The 14073-nt window shown below is 42.5% G+C and overlaps 1 protein-coding gene across 1 annotated transcript in view; it reads left to right on the forward strand.

Annotated features, from left to right (window-relative positions):
- Positions 1-14073, forward strand: part of CACNA2D3 (calcium voltage-gated channel auxiliary subunit alpha2delta 3) — a 768110-nt gene that overhangs the window by 479721 nt on the left and 274316 nt on the right. Inside the window, 1 exon segment of the mRNA XM_036869418.1 lies at positions 11727-11805. Within this exon segment, the coding sequence (XP_036725313.1) occupies positions 11727-11805 (79 nt within the window).

Consider the following 14073-nt stretch of genomic DNA (forward strand, 5'->3'; position numbering starts at 1 on the left):
TTTGCCTTTCTCTTTCTATAAAATGTATTTTCAAAACTTACAACTTCAGTGAGGGTGGAGACCATATGGTTTTTTCCTCCCCATAGTGTCTCCAGCATTGAGCAGAGGGTTTAGTACTATGATGGGTACCCCATTAATACCTGATGGATGGAAGAGTAGATAGGAGGGTGGGTAGATAGGAAACAGAAAACAGAAAAGGTAAAACAGATTAGAGGTCAGTAGGAAAGAAAAAGGGACACCAAAGTCAGGGGTATAAAAGTAGAGCCAAAAACAACTTATCTCAGAGGGGTTGTAGCCCTCTGCTTGAGGCAGCCAATGCAGAACAGGAACCCAGGACAGCTGTAAGACTCACAGTCTGTAAGAATAAAACATAACAATTGCTTAGGATAAAATACAACTTTTACTGATTGAAGACAATAAATTTTCCCCTGGAGTTTCTCAAAAAGAAGACAATGGCTCCCCAATCCCTATGGAACTTTCATTTACTTTCCTGTCCCGTCCACCTGAGGCCTCTACTCATTTATGTCAATTTAGTGGCTCTCTAGAGTAGGATCCTCAAAGAACTTGGGGGCTTGCTCTCACAATGGAAGTTCTAGGTTTAGGGTGCACCAGAATCCCTGGAGGGGGCAGAGGTTGGTGTAGATAATGAACATATATAGATGGCCAAAACCCCAGAGGTGATTCTGATACACACACACACCCTAGCTCTCCCCAGGAGCCTTGTCCCTACCTGTCTACCTCTTGGAGAATCACAGGTAAAATGGAATGAACCCTGTCCTCAACAATATCCTTGCAGTTTTCTGACAAGCCCTTGACTTTTCTTACTGACAGTAAGCCCCAGAAGGCAGTAGGTGAGATGACAGCAGAAGCTGCTATTAAGTACTAATTTTTAGTGACAGGATGGATTGGTTGGGGAAATAGAAGTGACAAGAACCTTGGGAGAAAGCAACAGTGCTAGCTTAGAATTCACAACAGCTGTTGGTTTTAATGGGTTTGAGAATGATTTGGGCAGAATTCCAAACTCCTACATCCTTGACCTATAACCTGCCACTGTACTGAGTCACCAGGATGGTTCGTGGAGGGGGTGCTCTATCTAAATCATGCTACTGCTTCTGTGGGCTTTGGCTACAAATCCCAGTGAGAACACACAAGGACCACACTTGTGCCCAAGGCCAAGTGGGCCTTGGTCCTGTACCCTGATCTGGGCCCTCGGAGTCTCCCCAGTCCAGAGGTAGAGGAAGGCAAAGAGAGACAAACTTGTGGGGAGGAACATTAAGGAAAAAGGAGCTTTTCTCTAAGGTCCAGAGAGGCAGGCCCAAGTCAAGTCTTCAATCTTTGCACTCCTAGGCTTTTCCCCAATCGATACTCTCTTTAGGGTCCAGGCAAGAAGGACCATTGGAGGTCTCCTCTTAGAAAGAATCCCCCGCCACACACACTCTTTTGCACCCCAGCCCCTACCATTTTACTTTGTTTCATTTAACAGCAATCCTGCCATGTGGGTCCTATTATGTTAACCATAGTATCTTACAAGTAAGGAAAGGAGGCTTAGACGGTCTTCAGCTCCTTCAGAGAAGACCCAGATTCTAAGACTAGGTGTGTCCAATTCCTAATTCTTAACCCTGTCTTGTACCCACTGCATTCTGCTAACCTGCCCACCCAGTCATCTCTGTTTTCCATGAAATGATGCCATCTGTCCAAACTGTCACAAACTATGGGGGAAAAGGAGAGAATTCCACTGAAAGTTGCTTGGAATAGCAAGGGTCACATCACTATTTTAAGATGTAGTCTTTTCCCTGCTAGGTAATCTCTGAAGCAGGCAGTAATTTAAAATACAGTTGGCTCCAATCTTTGCATGGTTTTCATCTAGAATCAAGGGGCAGAACCTAGGAAGAAACATATTATAAACCTGATCATCCACCCATGGACGGCCTTAAATAAGACACCATTTTATGGCCCCTAAAGCTGAGACTGTAATAACAAAGACCAGAGCTTTTTCATTTCTCCATTTCTTCCTGTTTTATCACTGAGCTTCAGTGTAAAAAGAAACCAAGGGAACTGAGCAGAGGGAAAGTAAAAACTTCAGCTGATTGATAGCAGACCAGTCTGGAAAAACAGGAAAGTATTTAAAATGGAGTTAGTAATGAAGGAAAGGGCTCTAACTCTGATAAATTCTAGTATATCCCATGCTGACTTCTTTTGACTTCCAAAATTTGTGAAAAGAAATGAAGAGAAAGTGAGTGACTGATATAGATTGAGAATCTACCATATGCTGGATGCTCAGTTGGGCACAGTTGCCTCATTCTGCCCTCACAACATCTATATTTCTGTTTGGAGGGAGACATAGATGTAAATCAAATAAACAAACAAATCGTAAAGATAACTGCAAAACGTATCAAACACCATGGAGGAGACAAATGGAGTGATCCAAAGGAGGGGAACTGGGGTCAGAGGGAGTTAGTCATGAAAAGTGGGAGGAGAAGAGTATTCCAGGCAGTGGGAAAGGTGGAGACGAAGACTAAAGCTAAAACGGTTTTGTCATATTTCCACATCCTCCAGGGCATCTAGCCGTGATAAGGAGTTTGCAGTATATCCTAAGTGCAATGGGAAGACATCAGAGGGTTCTAACCCAGGGAGTCACACGATCCCATGATGTTTCATGAGCAAAAATACTGCCATCCCAATTTGTGGAACAATTAGCTTCTCTTTCCATAAGTGGATTTTCTGATCTGTTTTGCTTAATTTAACAACTTTACATACATGAGTTTCTTTTTGTTTATTGTATTGAATCTGTAAGCCTTCTTGGAAGATGGGGCATACTTGTTAACAAATAACTGTCACCACCTGATCTCTCCAGGTCTAAGAGGGCAAGAGAGGCAGAGAGGGACCTCCCAGCTGACCTCACCTCACCCATGGGAGTTGAGTTTTTTTTCAAGAGTCTTCCTATCAGCAGAAGGGGACTTTTATGGCATTGCCAATCAACAAGTGTTTGAGTGCTGGCTCTTTGCCAAGCATTGTGCTGGATTCTATGGATTCAAAAATGAATGAGACAGGAGTCATGTCTGTCTGTCCATTCCATCCCTGCTCCTTTAAATGTGCTTCTTCAAAGGTTCCATGACTTGATGTCATCATACAAACTCAGGGTTTACAGTGGTGCCCATTCTGTCTCAGGGCTCTTGACATCTTATTCCTCCATGTTGAGGACTTATTCCCCATGTGACTTTTCTGGATCTGACCATGGATATCCAGTATCTAGTACTCACTGAATCATCAAAGAATAAGCACGCAAATGAGTGAATGAACTTCTCTCTCAATTTGGCAAGCACTTAAGATGAAAGTGCCCATCTTGTTTGTCCAAAGAACACAATCTACTTTTGAGAAATTTATAGTGCAGAATACAAGAATTATATAAGACAGCAGTTTTTAACCTGGAATCCAGAGGGTTCTTAGAGAATCCCAGTTTGGACTTTGGTGGAGGAGATACCTCAGACCTCATGAATCTTATCTGAAATTGTGAATGTACATCCTTCAGCCTTTTTTGTGGGGAGAAGGTCCATAGCGCTTGTCAAATTCTTGGTGGATCTCATGACTTTGCAAAGGTTAATAGAAGGTTTCATGTTATACCTCTGATGTTACTCTGATTGTGTTAGGAACTCTCAATCTCATTATCCTTAGCTTGTCAAAACCCTTCTCTTAGAAAAATCCTCTTCTTTACTCACAAAAGTCAGTTTCCTCTTCAATCAAACCTCTGGGTACGGTTAGGGAGGCATCCATGAATAGGAGATTTGGCTTTCCTGGGCTCACCTTGTTTGGTTTTACTGCAACAAACTGTCTGAAACACAAGTGGAATGCAACCCTACCTGACTGGAACTCATTGCTTCCAACCTGTCTTTTCATTTATTATCTCATTTACAGTTGATCACAGTAAATGGATGAATGAATGATCCATGTGTAGGTGGAGAAAGCACAGTTCAGAGGGTTTCACTAACTTAGTCAAGGTTGCCAAGACAGTAAGTATGGATTTGGACTCACCTGGAACCCAATTCTCCTGATTCCCAACTGTTTTAAGGGTACTCAGTATTCGTTTTAATCAGATATAGTTAGGCACATAGACATGGAAATGACTGTCATGAAGGAAGAAGTTTATTATACTCATAGACCCCTGGAAGCAAGAGGCATGTCATACTATGCAGGGCCACACGGGGAAGCACAAATACAAGATGAGTGACAGTGGGGAGGGGAACTGATGGGCTGAAGCCTTTATTGTGTTTTTTGTGGGAAGAAAGAGGCAAAGCAGGATAAGCAGGCTTAGAATTGAATAATTTCAGTGGGCTCAGGGATGTAGGGGCTGTCCCTAGCTGTCTGGTACCTATCTGGCCCTGAAGTGATTAGGGCAGGTGGATAATGGCCCTGGGTGTGCACACCTGATAAAAGGAGATAGTTGGGGACATGGGGTCTGGATTGGTTGGTTTACATATCAAAGGTGCACTTGAAGGCAAATTGTTTACTATCTCCAAAATTGGCTAACCAATTGGGATGGGCAGTTTCTCCAGGACAGTAAGTCCCCAGATATCAGAGCATCAAAAATACCCCCTGAATGAAGTTAATGGAGCTGGATAGTCTAATGAGTTGTATCACCCACCTTTGAGGATATTTGTAGCTTGACTTCTTACTCCTCCTTGAAGTGGTGTGTAATCTCTATTCCACAGTGCTAACCTAAGTTAACAGTCTCTGGGTGACCCAGAGACAGCCATCTCCTTCACTTGGAAAAATACATGGCCATAAAACTGGACTTCCACCCCTGGCCAGAAGATTACAAATGGCAATTTTTTCTGAATTAGGATATTTTCAGTACCACACATGAGATATCAGGCACTGTGCTTGAGAGGAAGGAGATTATACAGACTCTTAGAGCATCCCCAAAATGACAGTCCATTTTTCATAATGGTCTATGATATTCATTTGTTGAAATTTTATTACTTTTGTAAGTTAATTCAATTTATCCCATTTTATTGCTGCTCAGGGCACTGTTACCTTATTTGCCTCTCTTGTCCTTCTGGATAAAGATGTTTCTTCTTTTATTATGAGCATGATGGCTTCTAGATTAAAGCAGCCTGCTCAATAAAACTGTTTTTATTGGCATCCACCTTCTCTGAGCCCACCTCTACTCTTGCAGCATTTTCATGAAGACAAATATTGGCAGTGATTTATGAAGCATTTTTGTGGTTAATCAAGTTCCAGCTCTCATTTTCTGCTTAGAGATTAAAGATTTTATTCAGAAATGCTTCCCTGCGTCGGAAATCATAGAAATGAGCAAATAACAATAGAAGTTGGTTAGGAATATTTTTTGTGAAGATACAGGTTAAGAACATAGTAACAATTGACTTTAAAACACAAAGACATCAGAAGACTTCTTTCTAAAGCTGAAGTTGTATACCATTTTTGAGAAATCCTGGGTATATTTTAGGGAATAATTGAGTTGGACAGTGAGTCAAAAGGGACAGAAGTAGGTGAGAAGATGTGAAGGTGAGTCTACATGCTTGTTTGCAGAGGCTGCAACTTAGCTGAATTGAAATATGGAACACATGGGTGTGGGCAACCATATGTAACTGGATGATTCTTTTAGCAAATTTTATTTATACTTATAATCCATAAATTGCATGTTTTTAAAGGTAGAGATACTGAATTTATAGTTTAATGTTATTTTAAAGTAAAAGATTGCCTTCGTTTTTAAAAACAAAAGTAAAGACTGTATATTTGGAGGCTCCTCAGTGCCCTGTCCCCAGCCCTTTCCTCTGTATCGGGACCCAGTAGTGGGGCTATTGTAATTTCAAGAAGCAATACTTTGGGTGTGAATACCCAGCTCAGCAGCTACAGACATCTGGGTACAGATCTGCCCTTTCTTGGGGAAAGAAGAAAGTGCAGTTGGCTGATCCTGCTTGCCCAGTCTAGCTGGTGTCTGATATTCCTGCCTTGTTGGATTGACACAGCCTTCTTTAAAAATGTCCTCTTGATCCAGCTCCTCTGTTTCTTTTTTTAACCACCCAATGGATTGTAAACTCCTTGAAGTTTAGCCTCAATCCTTTGCAATCTATAGAATCACTTTATTGGAAATGGCTTCAAATATTTCTTAATTCCCAGTGCCACTTCTTTTTGTTCAGGCCTTATCTTTTTGGTGATATGTTTGTTTGTTTTTTTAACATTTATTTTATTTTATTTTATTTATTTATTTATGGCTGCGCTGGGTCTTCATTTCTGTGCAAGGGCTTTCTCTAGTTGTGGCAAGCGGGGGCCACTCTTCACCGCGGTGCACGGACCTCTCACTATCGCGGCCTCTCTTGTTGCGGAGCACAGGCTCCAGACGCGCAGGCTCAGCAATTGTGGCTCACGGGCCTAGTTGTGTGGCACGTGAGATCTTCCCAGACCAGGGCTCGAACCCGTATCCCCTGCATTGGCAGGCAGATTCGCAACCACTGCGCCACCAGGGGAGCCCTGGTGATATGTTTTTAAAGTGTTGGACTCCAACCACCTGTTTCAGACCCACCATGGGTGCTTCCAAAAAATGTAGATCCCTGGGCCTACTTAATCTGAATCTCTGGAGGATGGGTGCTGGGGACTGGTTATTCCGATGCCCAGTGAAGTCTGAGACCTCTCACCCACCTGGCCAGAGCCACTGTCATCTCACCTGCAGTGTTTCAGTGGCCTCCTACTTAGTGTCTGTGCTTCTATTCTTATCTCCCTATGGCTGTGGTCCTCAAACTTGGATGCAAATTGGGCTCTCCATGGGGAGAATAAAAGTTGGGCCCTGCCCAAATCAGAGGTTCTGATTTGATTGTCTTGGTTGGGCCCCGGGCATTCAAAACTGTAAGAACATCACAGGAAAGCTGAATGGGCAGCCAGGATGAGCACAACTCTCTAAGGCCTGTTCTCCACACTGCAGGCAGAATGATCCTTTCACAGGATTATGTGTCAATCCACATCAGGCTTCTACTCAGTTCCTCCTATGGCTTCTGTTCTTGCTACGGAAAAAGCCCAGGCTCTAACAGAGGCTGCAAGGCCCACATGATTAGGCACCTGTTGTCTGTCCAGGTTCATCCTGTACAATCTCTCCTACCTGACTCCACGTCATCCATACTGGTCTTGTCAATATCCCTTGCGTATTCCTATCTCAAGGCTTTGTACCTTCTGCTCCCTTCACCTGGAACATTCTTCCCCAATAGCCATACGCCTTGCTCCCCAGCTCCACCCATGTTCTGTCCAGATCCCTGCTCAAGCATCACCTTATTGGGGAGGCCTTCCCTTCCTCCCTTTCTAAAATAGCAGCCCCCATCATTCTCCATTGCATAACCCTGCTTTATTTTCTTTATAAGCTTTTAATCCAACAAATACATAATCGTTTTATGAATCTGCCATTTATCATCTGTTTTACTCTCATGAAAATGTAGGCTCCCTGAGGACAGAGAGTTTGTTCTCTTTACCCGTCGTATCCCCAACACCAAGAATGGTCCCTGGCACATACTTGGTGCTCAGAAGTTACTTGTGACAGATGATGAATGCTACCCTTGGACTGTCTCAAAAGCATGGGCGTCGGTTATTTCTCCTTCAACGCTGAAGGGAGTTGTGAAGGCAGCAGCAGCCTGTGTCCTGGCTGTACAGTTGCCCCATTATAGTTCTGCTGGCAGCCACTCTCCTTCCCCTGTTTAATGGCTGTAGAAAGGAGAGAATTTGATTGATTATTTTTGCAAACTCAAACTACCCTATGTGCACTAAAGGTTGAGAGGAATAGTGCTCCTCTAAGTTTCTGGAGGGAATTGTATCTAAATGAGTAAGAAGCATAATCTGTGTTTTGGAAAAACTGGATTGAGTTCTTTGTGTCATCTGGGAAGTTTTATACTAAGTTAAATTAAGTGACTTTGAACTTTGAAATGTCCACATCCTAACATTTTATTAAGCTTAATTGTGTTTGTAGAATATTTAAAGACCATCCAAACTCAAATGGGAGATCAAAATGAACTAATAGGTTGATGTAGACTTCCCCCCGCCTCCTGCCTTTGTGCTGCAGTAATGAAAGTGATGCATTCATACCTGGGGATGATGAGCACAAAAGCCTGGCTTTCTGGGGAGTTTTGGTGTGTCCTGATGACTGCCCTGGTCTGCACTGTGCCATGGCCCCTTCCCATGATCATCTGTGCTCTGAACCTGGCTTTCAGAACCATCCCCATCTGTCTCTGCTAAGGAGGCTTGCCATATAGTAAAAGTAGCTGGGCTCTAGGCAGACTTGTCAAAGTTTGTTTGATGGAGCTTCTTAGGGAAGAAATCTCCAATTATTGGCCATAAAATCCAAAAGGTTACAGAATCTGTCAGAGATGGAAATGAGGAGCAGTTTGACTCTATTACTCATAGAGGTTTTGCACTCATTTCATTGAGCAGTGGAGTAAGGCAGCCCACCCTACAAGATGCAAGGCCAGAACTTAATTTCCACAGGTCATCTCTTCTCCTATTTGATTTTCACTGATACATTTACTTTTCCTATGTCCTTGGAGAATGGTTCAGGAAGTAGCAGTGTCATTACTTTCTTTTCATTTAAAATGATCCTTAATTATTAAAGCAATATTTGTTCATTTGTAAAAACATTCAAAGGATATAGAAGTTTACAGAGTAAAACGTGTAAGTCCCGTTTTAGAAAAAAATAGGATTCTGTGCTACACAGTATCCCACAACTTGCTTTCCCCCTTGCTAAGTTATAATGGATGTCTTTCTCATGAGTACATAGCTGCATGGTATTCCACTACATGAATGTCCCATGAGTTTTTTAGCCAATCAGCTATCAAGAGAAACTTGGAATTTAACAGGTTTTAACCATTACAAATAATAAAGGTGAAGGTCCTTGTTTTTTACATATTTGTGTATTTGTGAAAATGTCTAAAACCGAATTATAGGGCTTTAAGAAGATATGCACTCTACAATTCTCCATACATCTATGACTTCGTGTCATCTCTGTTACCTGCTTGGCCCCCACAGACATTTTATTTGTTATCCTGGCTATAGATAAATGCCTAGAGCTAGAATTACTGAGTCTGAAAAAATTACAAATATAAAATGCTGTTGTTAAATGGATCTCCAGAATATTTATTTTGGAGTAAAGTCCCTTCATTTTGTTGCCAGTTGAAAGGCATTATTGTGAGAAATCCAGGGCATGAACCCAGTATTGTTTGATTATGTTTATTTTATACGCAGAGAGGCAACGAGTCATTTCCATGCCATTTCTACTCAAATAAGGGGGCCGATTCACTGGGAGCCAAGGGCTGCACATAAATGGAAATATTTAACATGATTCTGATTTTCTTTCATAAGCAATAAAATAAAATACAAACCAACAAAACGAGTATAATGCTATAAATGTCTTTGCACATACCTGACCCAGGGGATGGTGCTGACTGAAGAAGCCACAGTAGTGTTGTCAGTAGGGGCAGCGGTGCTGGTGGAGGGGGTCGTGGTGCTGGTTTTCATGATTGTGGTTACTGTTAGCACATTATTCCTGTGTAATCATGTCTGGTCTGAAGTTTGGTGCAATCCTACTGGTTTTCCAAATGGGTTGCCATCTTTTAAAATCAGAAACTGTGTAAGTTTTCCTGAATGGTTCACAGCACTGTTCTGGGGTTTTAACTATGCCTCCAAGAGAGAACTCAGTTTATCCTCAGGTTCATCACCTGGATGGCAGAGTAGGTTTGGCACCTGCAGGTACCTTTGCTCAGAACAAATAGGCTGCTTTGCGTCAGGTCTTGTCCTCTTTGCCTGCAAAGATAGACTCACAGCTTCACTTCCTAAGAGCTATCTTTTATGCTTTCTGCTTCGTTAAGAACTTGCTTTGTGCAGGTTTTTATTAATCTGATATTTTCCTTTTAAATAAATTGAATTTGAAATGAAAGGTAAAGATCTTTGAAGAAAAAAGCCTGAGGCTGGTCTGGCTCCCGTGAGTGCTGGCTCAGGGCCTTGTAGCTGGCTGGGTTGACAGAACCGGCATCTCCAGGAAATTGAGGGGAGACCCCAGTGTTATCCTGAGGTCATGGAAGACCTCTCTCATTAGATCAGTACTTGATGAAACTAAGCAAATCCCTTTACTTAACCGAGCCTCAGTTTCCGCCTAAATCAGACATTTTCAGCTAAAAGCCAACAGTGGCCAGGCAGGAAAAGTGAACAGGGGACAGCTCTGTGTAGGAAGGTCAGTGGTGACCACTTTGGGCCTATGAGGTTGCATCTTCTATTTTTTTTCCCCAAGAGAGTCAGAATCTCCCAATTAAAAAAAAAAAAAAAATCCCTCCTCCCAATGTGATTCCAGTGGGAATAGTGTGGAAAAGAGCTGGGGGAATGAAAGAGGCAAAGGCCTCTGTGTCTGCTCATCTGCCCCGGAAGCCCCCTTGCAGGAGCTGTTGATGGATGAAATAACTGCCTTACTGAACACAAATGAGGACAGACTAAGGCTACACAATGATAATGTATATTTAAACATCTCTTTAAGTTGGAAATGAACCATCACGTAAGAACTAGTCTTCCAGTTATATGTCTCAGTTAAGAGGATACTCGTAACTAAAGCAAAATCTTAATTTTCAGCCAGCTATGTGCATTTACATTTTTATCCATTCATTTATTGAGTTGTAATGTTCCAAGCACTGTGCCCCATCAAAGCACAGCCATCCTTTCCCTTGTCAGGTGGATGGTCTAGTGGAGATCAACCTCACAGATATAACCACCAAGATACTAGTTAACAACAGTCTCAATAAAGGCTCTGAAGGAGCCGTAGGGGTGCTTGACCCAGTCTGGCTGAGTGGAGGAGACATCAGCTGGAAAGACTTTGGGACCACGTGTTGAATGTAATTCATCTAATACCATGTCTGCATTTAACTCAGTCATAAATTGGTGGCCGAAGTACTGACTTCACCTGCCAGAAGAATTTTGTTTGGACTGTGCGGTATTGACCCACATGCCATTTAAAATGTGAACCAAAGGATTTTAACCCTTTTAATTTCTTGTTTTTCTTCCATCTAACCCTCAAGTACAACTCTGGGAGGTGGGTTGTACTTTATTTCAAAGAATTCTGGCCTCATAATAGAGATTTGAGAAGGCAATAGAGAGTGAGAGATCCAAGGTTTTATATGTGTTCTCTGCTCTTTAGGAGCCAAAGTTTAGGAAAGCTAGAGAGGGTTCCCTTTGGTCTCCTGGCTATAGGCTGTGCCTCTCATCCCAATTAATTACCACCACAGACAGTAAGAGAGTGTCTGCAGCCTGTTCTCACCATTGGGTGGGTGGGGGGCATGCTGAAGTTCTTTCGGTGGCGTTTTTATTCCCAAGAAGAGCACACTCTGTACTTCCTGTGCGGATGAGGAAAATGGTTGCCAGTTTGGTCCAGACCTGGATGATCTTTGTCCATATATGTGTAGCAAACCCAGGCCCACGATGCTGCCAGTCTCCCCTTTCAAGTTATTCTCCTCTGTCGCAAGTTGCACACAGAAAAACAACCACCACCAGTGCCATATGGGTTAAAAGATCAAAGGCCCCAGTTTTGAATATATTTCTAGCTGACTTTACTTCAAATGTCTTAAATATGTTTCTAAGGATGGGAAGCATGGAGCATTAAAGAGGTAAACCACATGTGTGTGAGCCATGCTTGTGGTCTGGGCAGGAGGGTGAAAAGTGAAAACCACTGATCCGGGTGTTCCTCTTCCTCTCAGGTTCGCATCTTCACGTACCTCATTGGAAGAGAGGCTGCTTTTGCAGACAATCTCAAGTGGATGGCCTGTGCCAATAAAGGTAGGTCCCTGGATGGGTTCAGTTCTGAATAAGTTCTCCGTGGATGTGTAGAAACAGAGACAGTCACGAGAAAGTGAAGAGTTCTACCAGAAGGCTGTGAATTCTAAGATAAGGTCTGGATGTTTCTAAATGATTATGACTGACTTGTAACAACTTCTCCCAAAATGTGTTTATAAACTTTGAGGACATAGTCAAGTGGAGTGGTTAAGCCTCTCCACTCTATTGCTTAGTAGCTGAGTGACCTTGGAAGAATTACTATGGCAGAGCCATTTACCATGCACCAAATATACATGTGCTCACTCACCATTCCCAGCCCCCTTGCACTGGTTCTGGCCAACAGGCTTTAAGCAGAACCAACCTGGGTCATTTATGGGCTAAAGCATTTAAGAGCTGGTTTGGTGGTATCTATATTCTTTTCTGCTCCTGTGAACTCTGAAGCTACATGATGGAATAGATGAAATAGCCTGGGTTCCTGAGTGGCCGCATGGAGCAGATGCCTTTCCACTCACCCTGTCTTCTGCCATCTGCCAGCCGATGATGGATATATAGTCTGTGTGATAAACCTTTGTGTTAAGCCAGTGAGAGTTCCAGTTTGATATGTTCCCATAGCATAACTTAACCTACATAACTAATTAACTTAGTTAACTTTAACCTGCTTCAGTGTTCTAATTTTCAAAGTGGAGAGGGTGATAACAGCTTTTCTTTTTGATTTTTATTGAATATAGGGTTAAAGAAGGAAATAGTACAGATTAGGTGCCTAGTTCAGTGCTGAGACCTAGTAAGTGCTCAATAATTGTTGGCTTTTCTGCATTCACAGGTTAATTTTCTACATTCACAGGCCCTGATGTGTGTTGGAAACAATGCTTTAGGGAAGGCACAGGGAGGGAAGGAACAGGGCCTCCAGTCTTATGAAGGGCTTCTTTTCAGTCTACACACAACCAAGAAGGCAAAGCATAGGAGGCAAATAGGTGGTATATTCTAGATTCCTTGAGTCTTAACCCAAACTCCTTGAGTTCAAATCCAGCCTCTACCAAATACCAATCACGGTGGTAGAGGTTACCATACCTACCTGGGTCTGAGTTATATCACCTACAGAATAGAGATAGTGATGATACCTGCCCCCAGACAGATGCTGTGAGCACGAATGAGGCCATGCAGGTAAAGCTGGCAGCTCAGTGCCTGGCACAGAAATGCCCCATATGATTTCCTAGTGTTATATTGATCTGTGGTTATGTCTTATCTCTGCTCAGAGGCTATACAGTCCCTGAGAGCAGCCTGTCACTCTGATTTCCTCTTGAGCACTCAGCCCAACCTCCTACTCTATGTAGAGTGGCTGCTTCTTTAAGGTTTGAAAAATGAGCAAATTGACTATAAATACTAATAAAGGAAGATATGTCCTGTTGCACAGTAAATTGGTATTGGTGGATGTAGGTGGTCTATTTCTACATTGCCTGTTATGCCGTCCTTTATAAAAGTTCCAATATATGTAAGTTAGTGGAGGAAAGAGGACTCAGGGAAGGGTTGGCAGGTCTCAGCTTTAGTTTTGGTGACTTAAGACAAAGTTATTTTAGTTGCAAGCAACCAAAGTTGCTCCCTGAAATTAAAAAGAAGAGTGTTTTGGAGAGAGAGGAGAGTGAGTCAGAACCCAGAGTGGGAAGGGAAGCTTATGTCTCATGAGGGACCAGGGGCTGTGTTTTTGTTTTTCTTTTCCTTCTTGGTTTCTTTCTACATTCCGTGGCATTCTTCTTCTCTGTAGATAGACCTTCTCTGCTAGGGCATGTGCATGTCAAAAATGGCTACCCCACGCTGTGCATACCCATCTATCCACATAACACCTATTGTGGAGAAAGGAGAGTTTATATCTTCTCCCAAAAATGATTCTGACACCCAGCTTGGGACAGGTCTTCCCCTGCCGAATTGCATGTAGGCAGAGGTAAGCCCACAAAGAAAAATATATGTGCTCTGCAGGTGGATGGACACGGGAAGTTCTCAGGGAATAGGTGCCTAGCCAAGCAAGTAAACCTCTGCCTCACTTTCCCTTCGTTTGGCATTGTCTTTTATTATCTGCTTCTACTTGGAGAAATCTTTGAAGCAAGTCTCAATTTCCTCATCTAATAATGGAGAAGTGCATGAAAGGTTTGAACATTTCCTTGAAGCTCTAAAATAACATGTTCTGCAATTATTTTAGTTTATTGGATGGCTCACCTCACTCAAAAGTATCAGTAATTCTGATTGTCTCAGAGTAATGCATTTGGCTTCATTTGAAGG

Source organism: Balaenoptera musculus, chromosome 11, assembly GCF_009873245.2.
Source record: "Balaenoptera musculus isolate JJ_BM4_2016_0621 chromosome 11, mBalMus1.pri.v3, whole genome shotgun sequence".
Classification (NCBI taxonomy): Eukaryota; Metazoa; Chordata; class Mammalia; order Artiodactyla; family Balaenopteridae; genus Balaenoptera; species Balaenoptera musculus.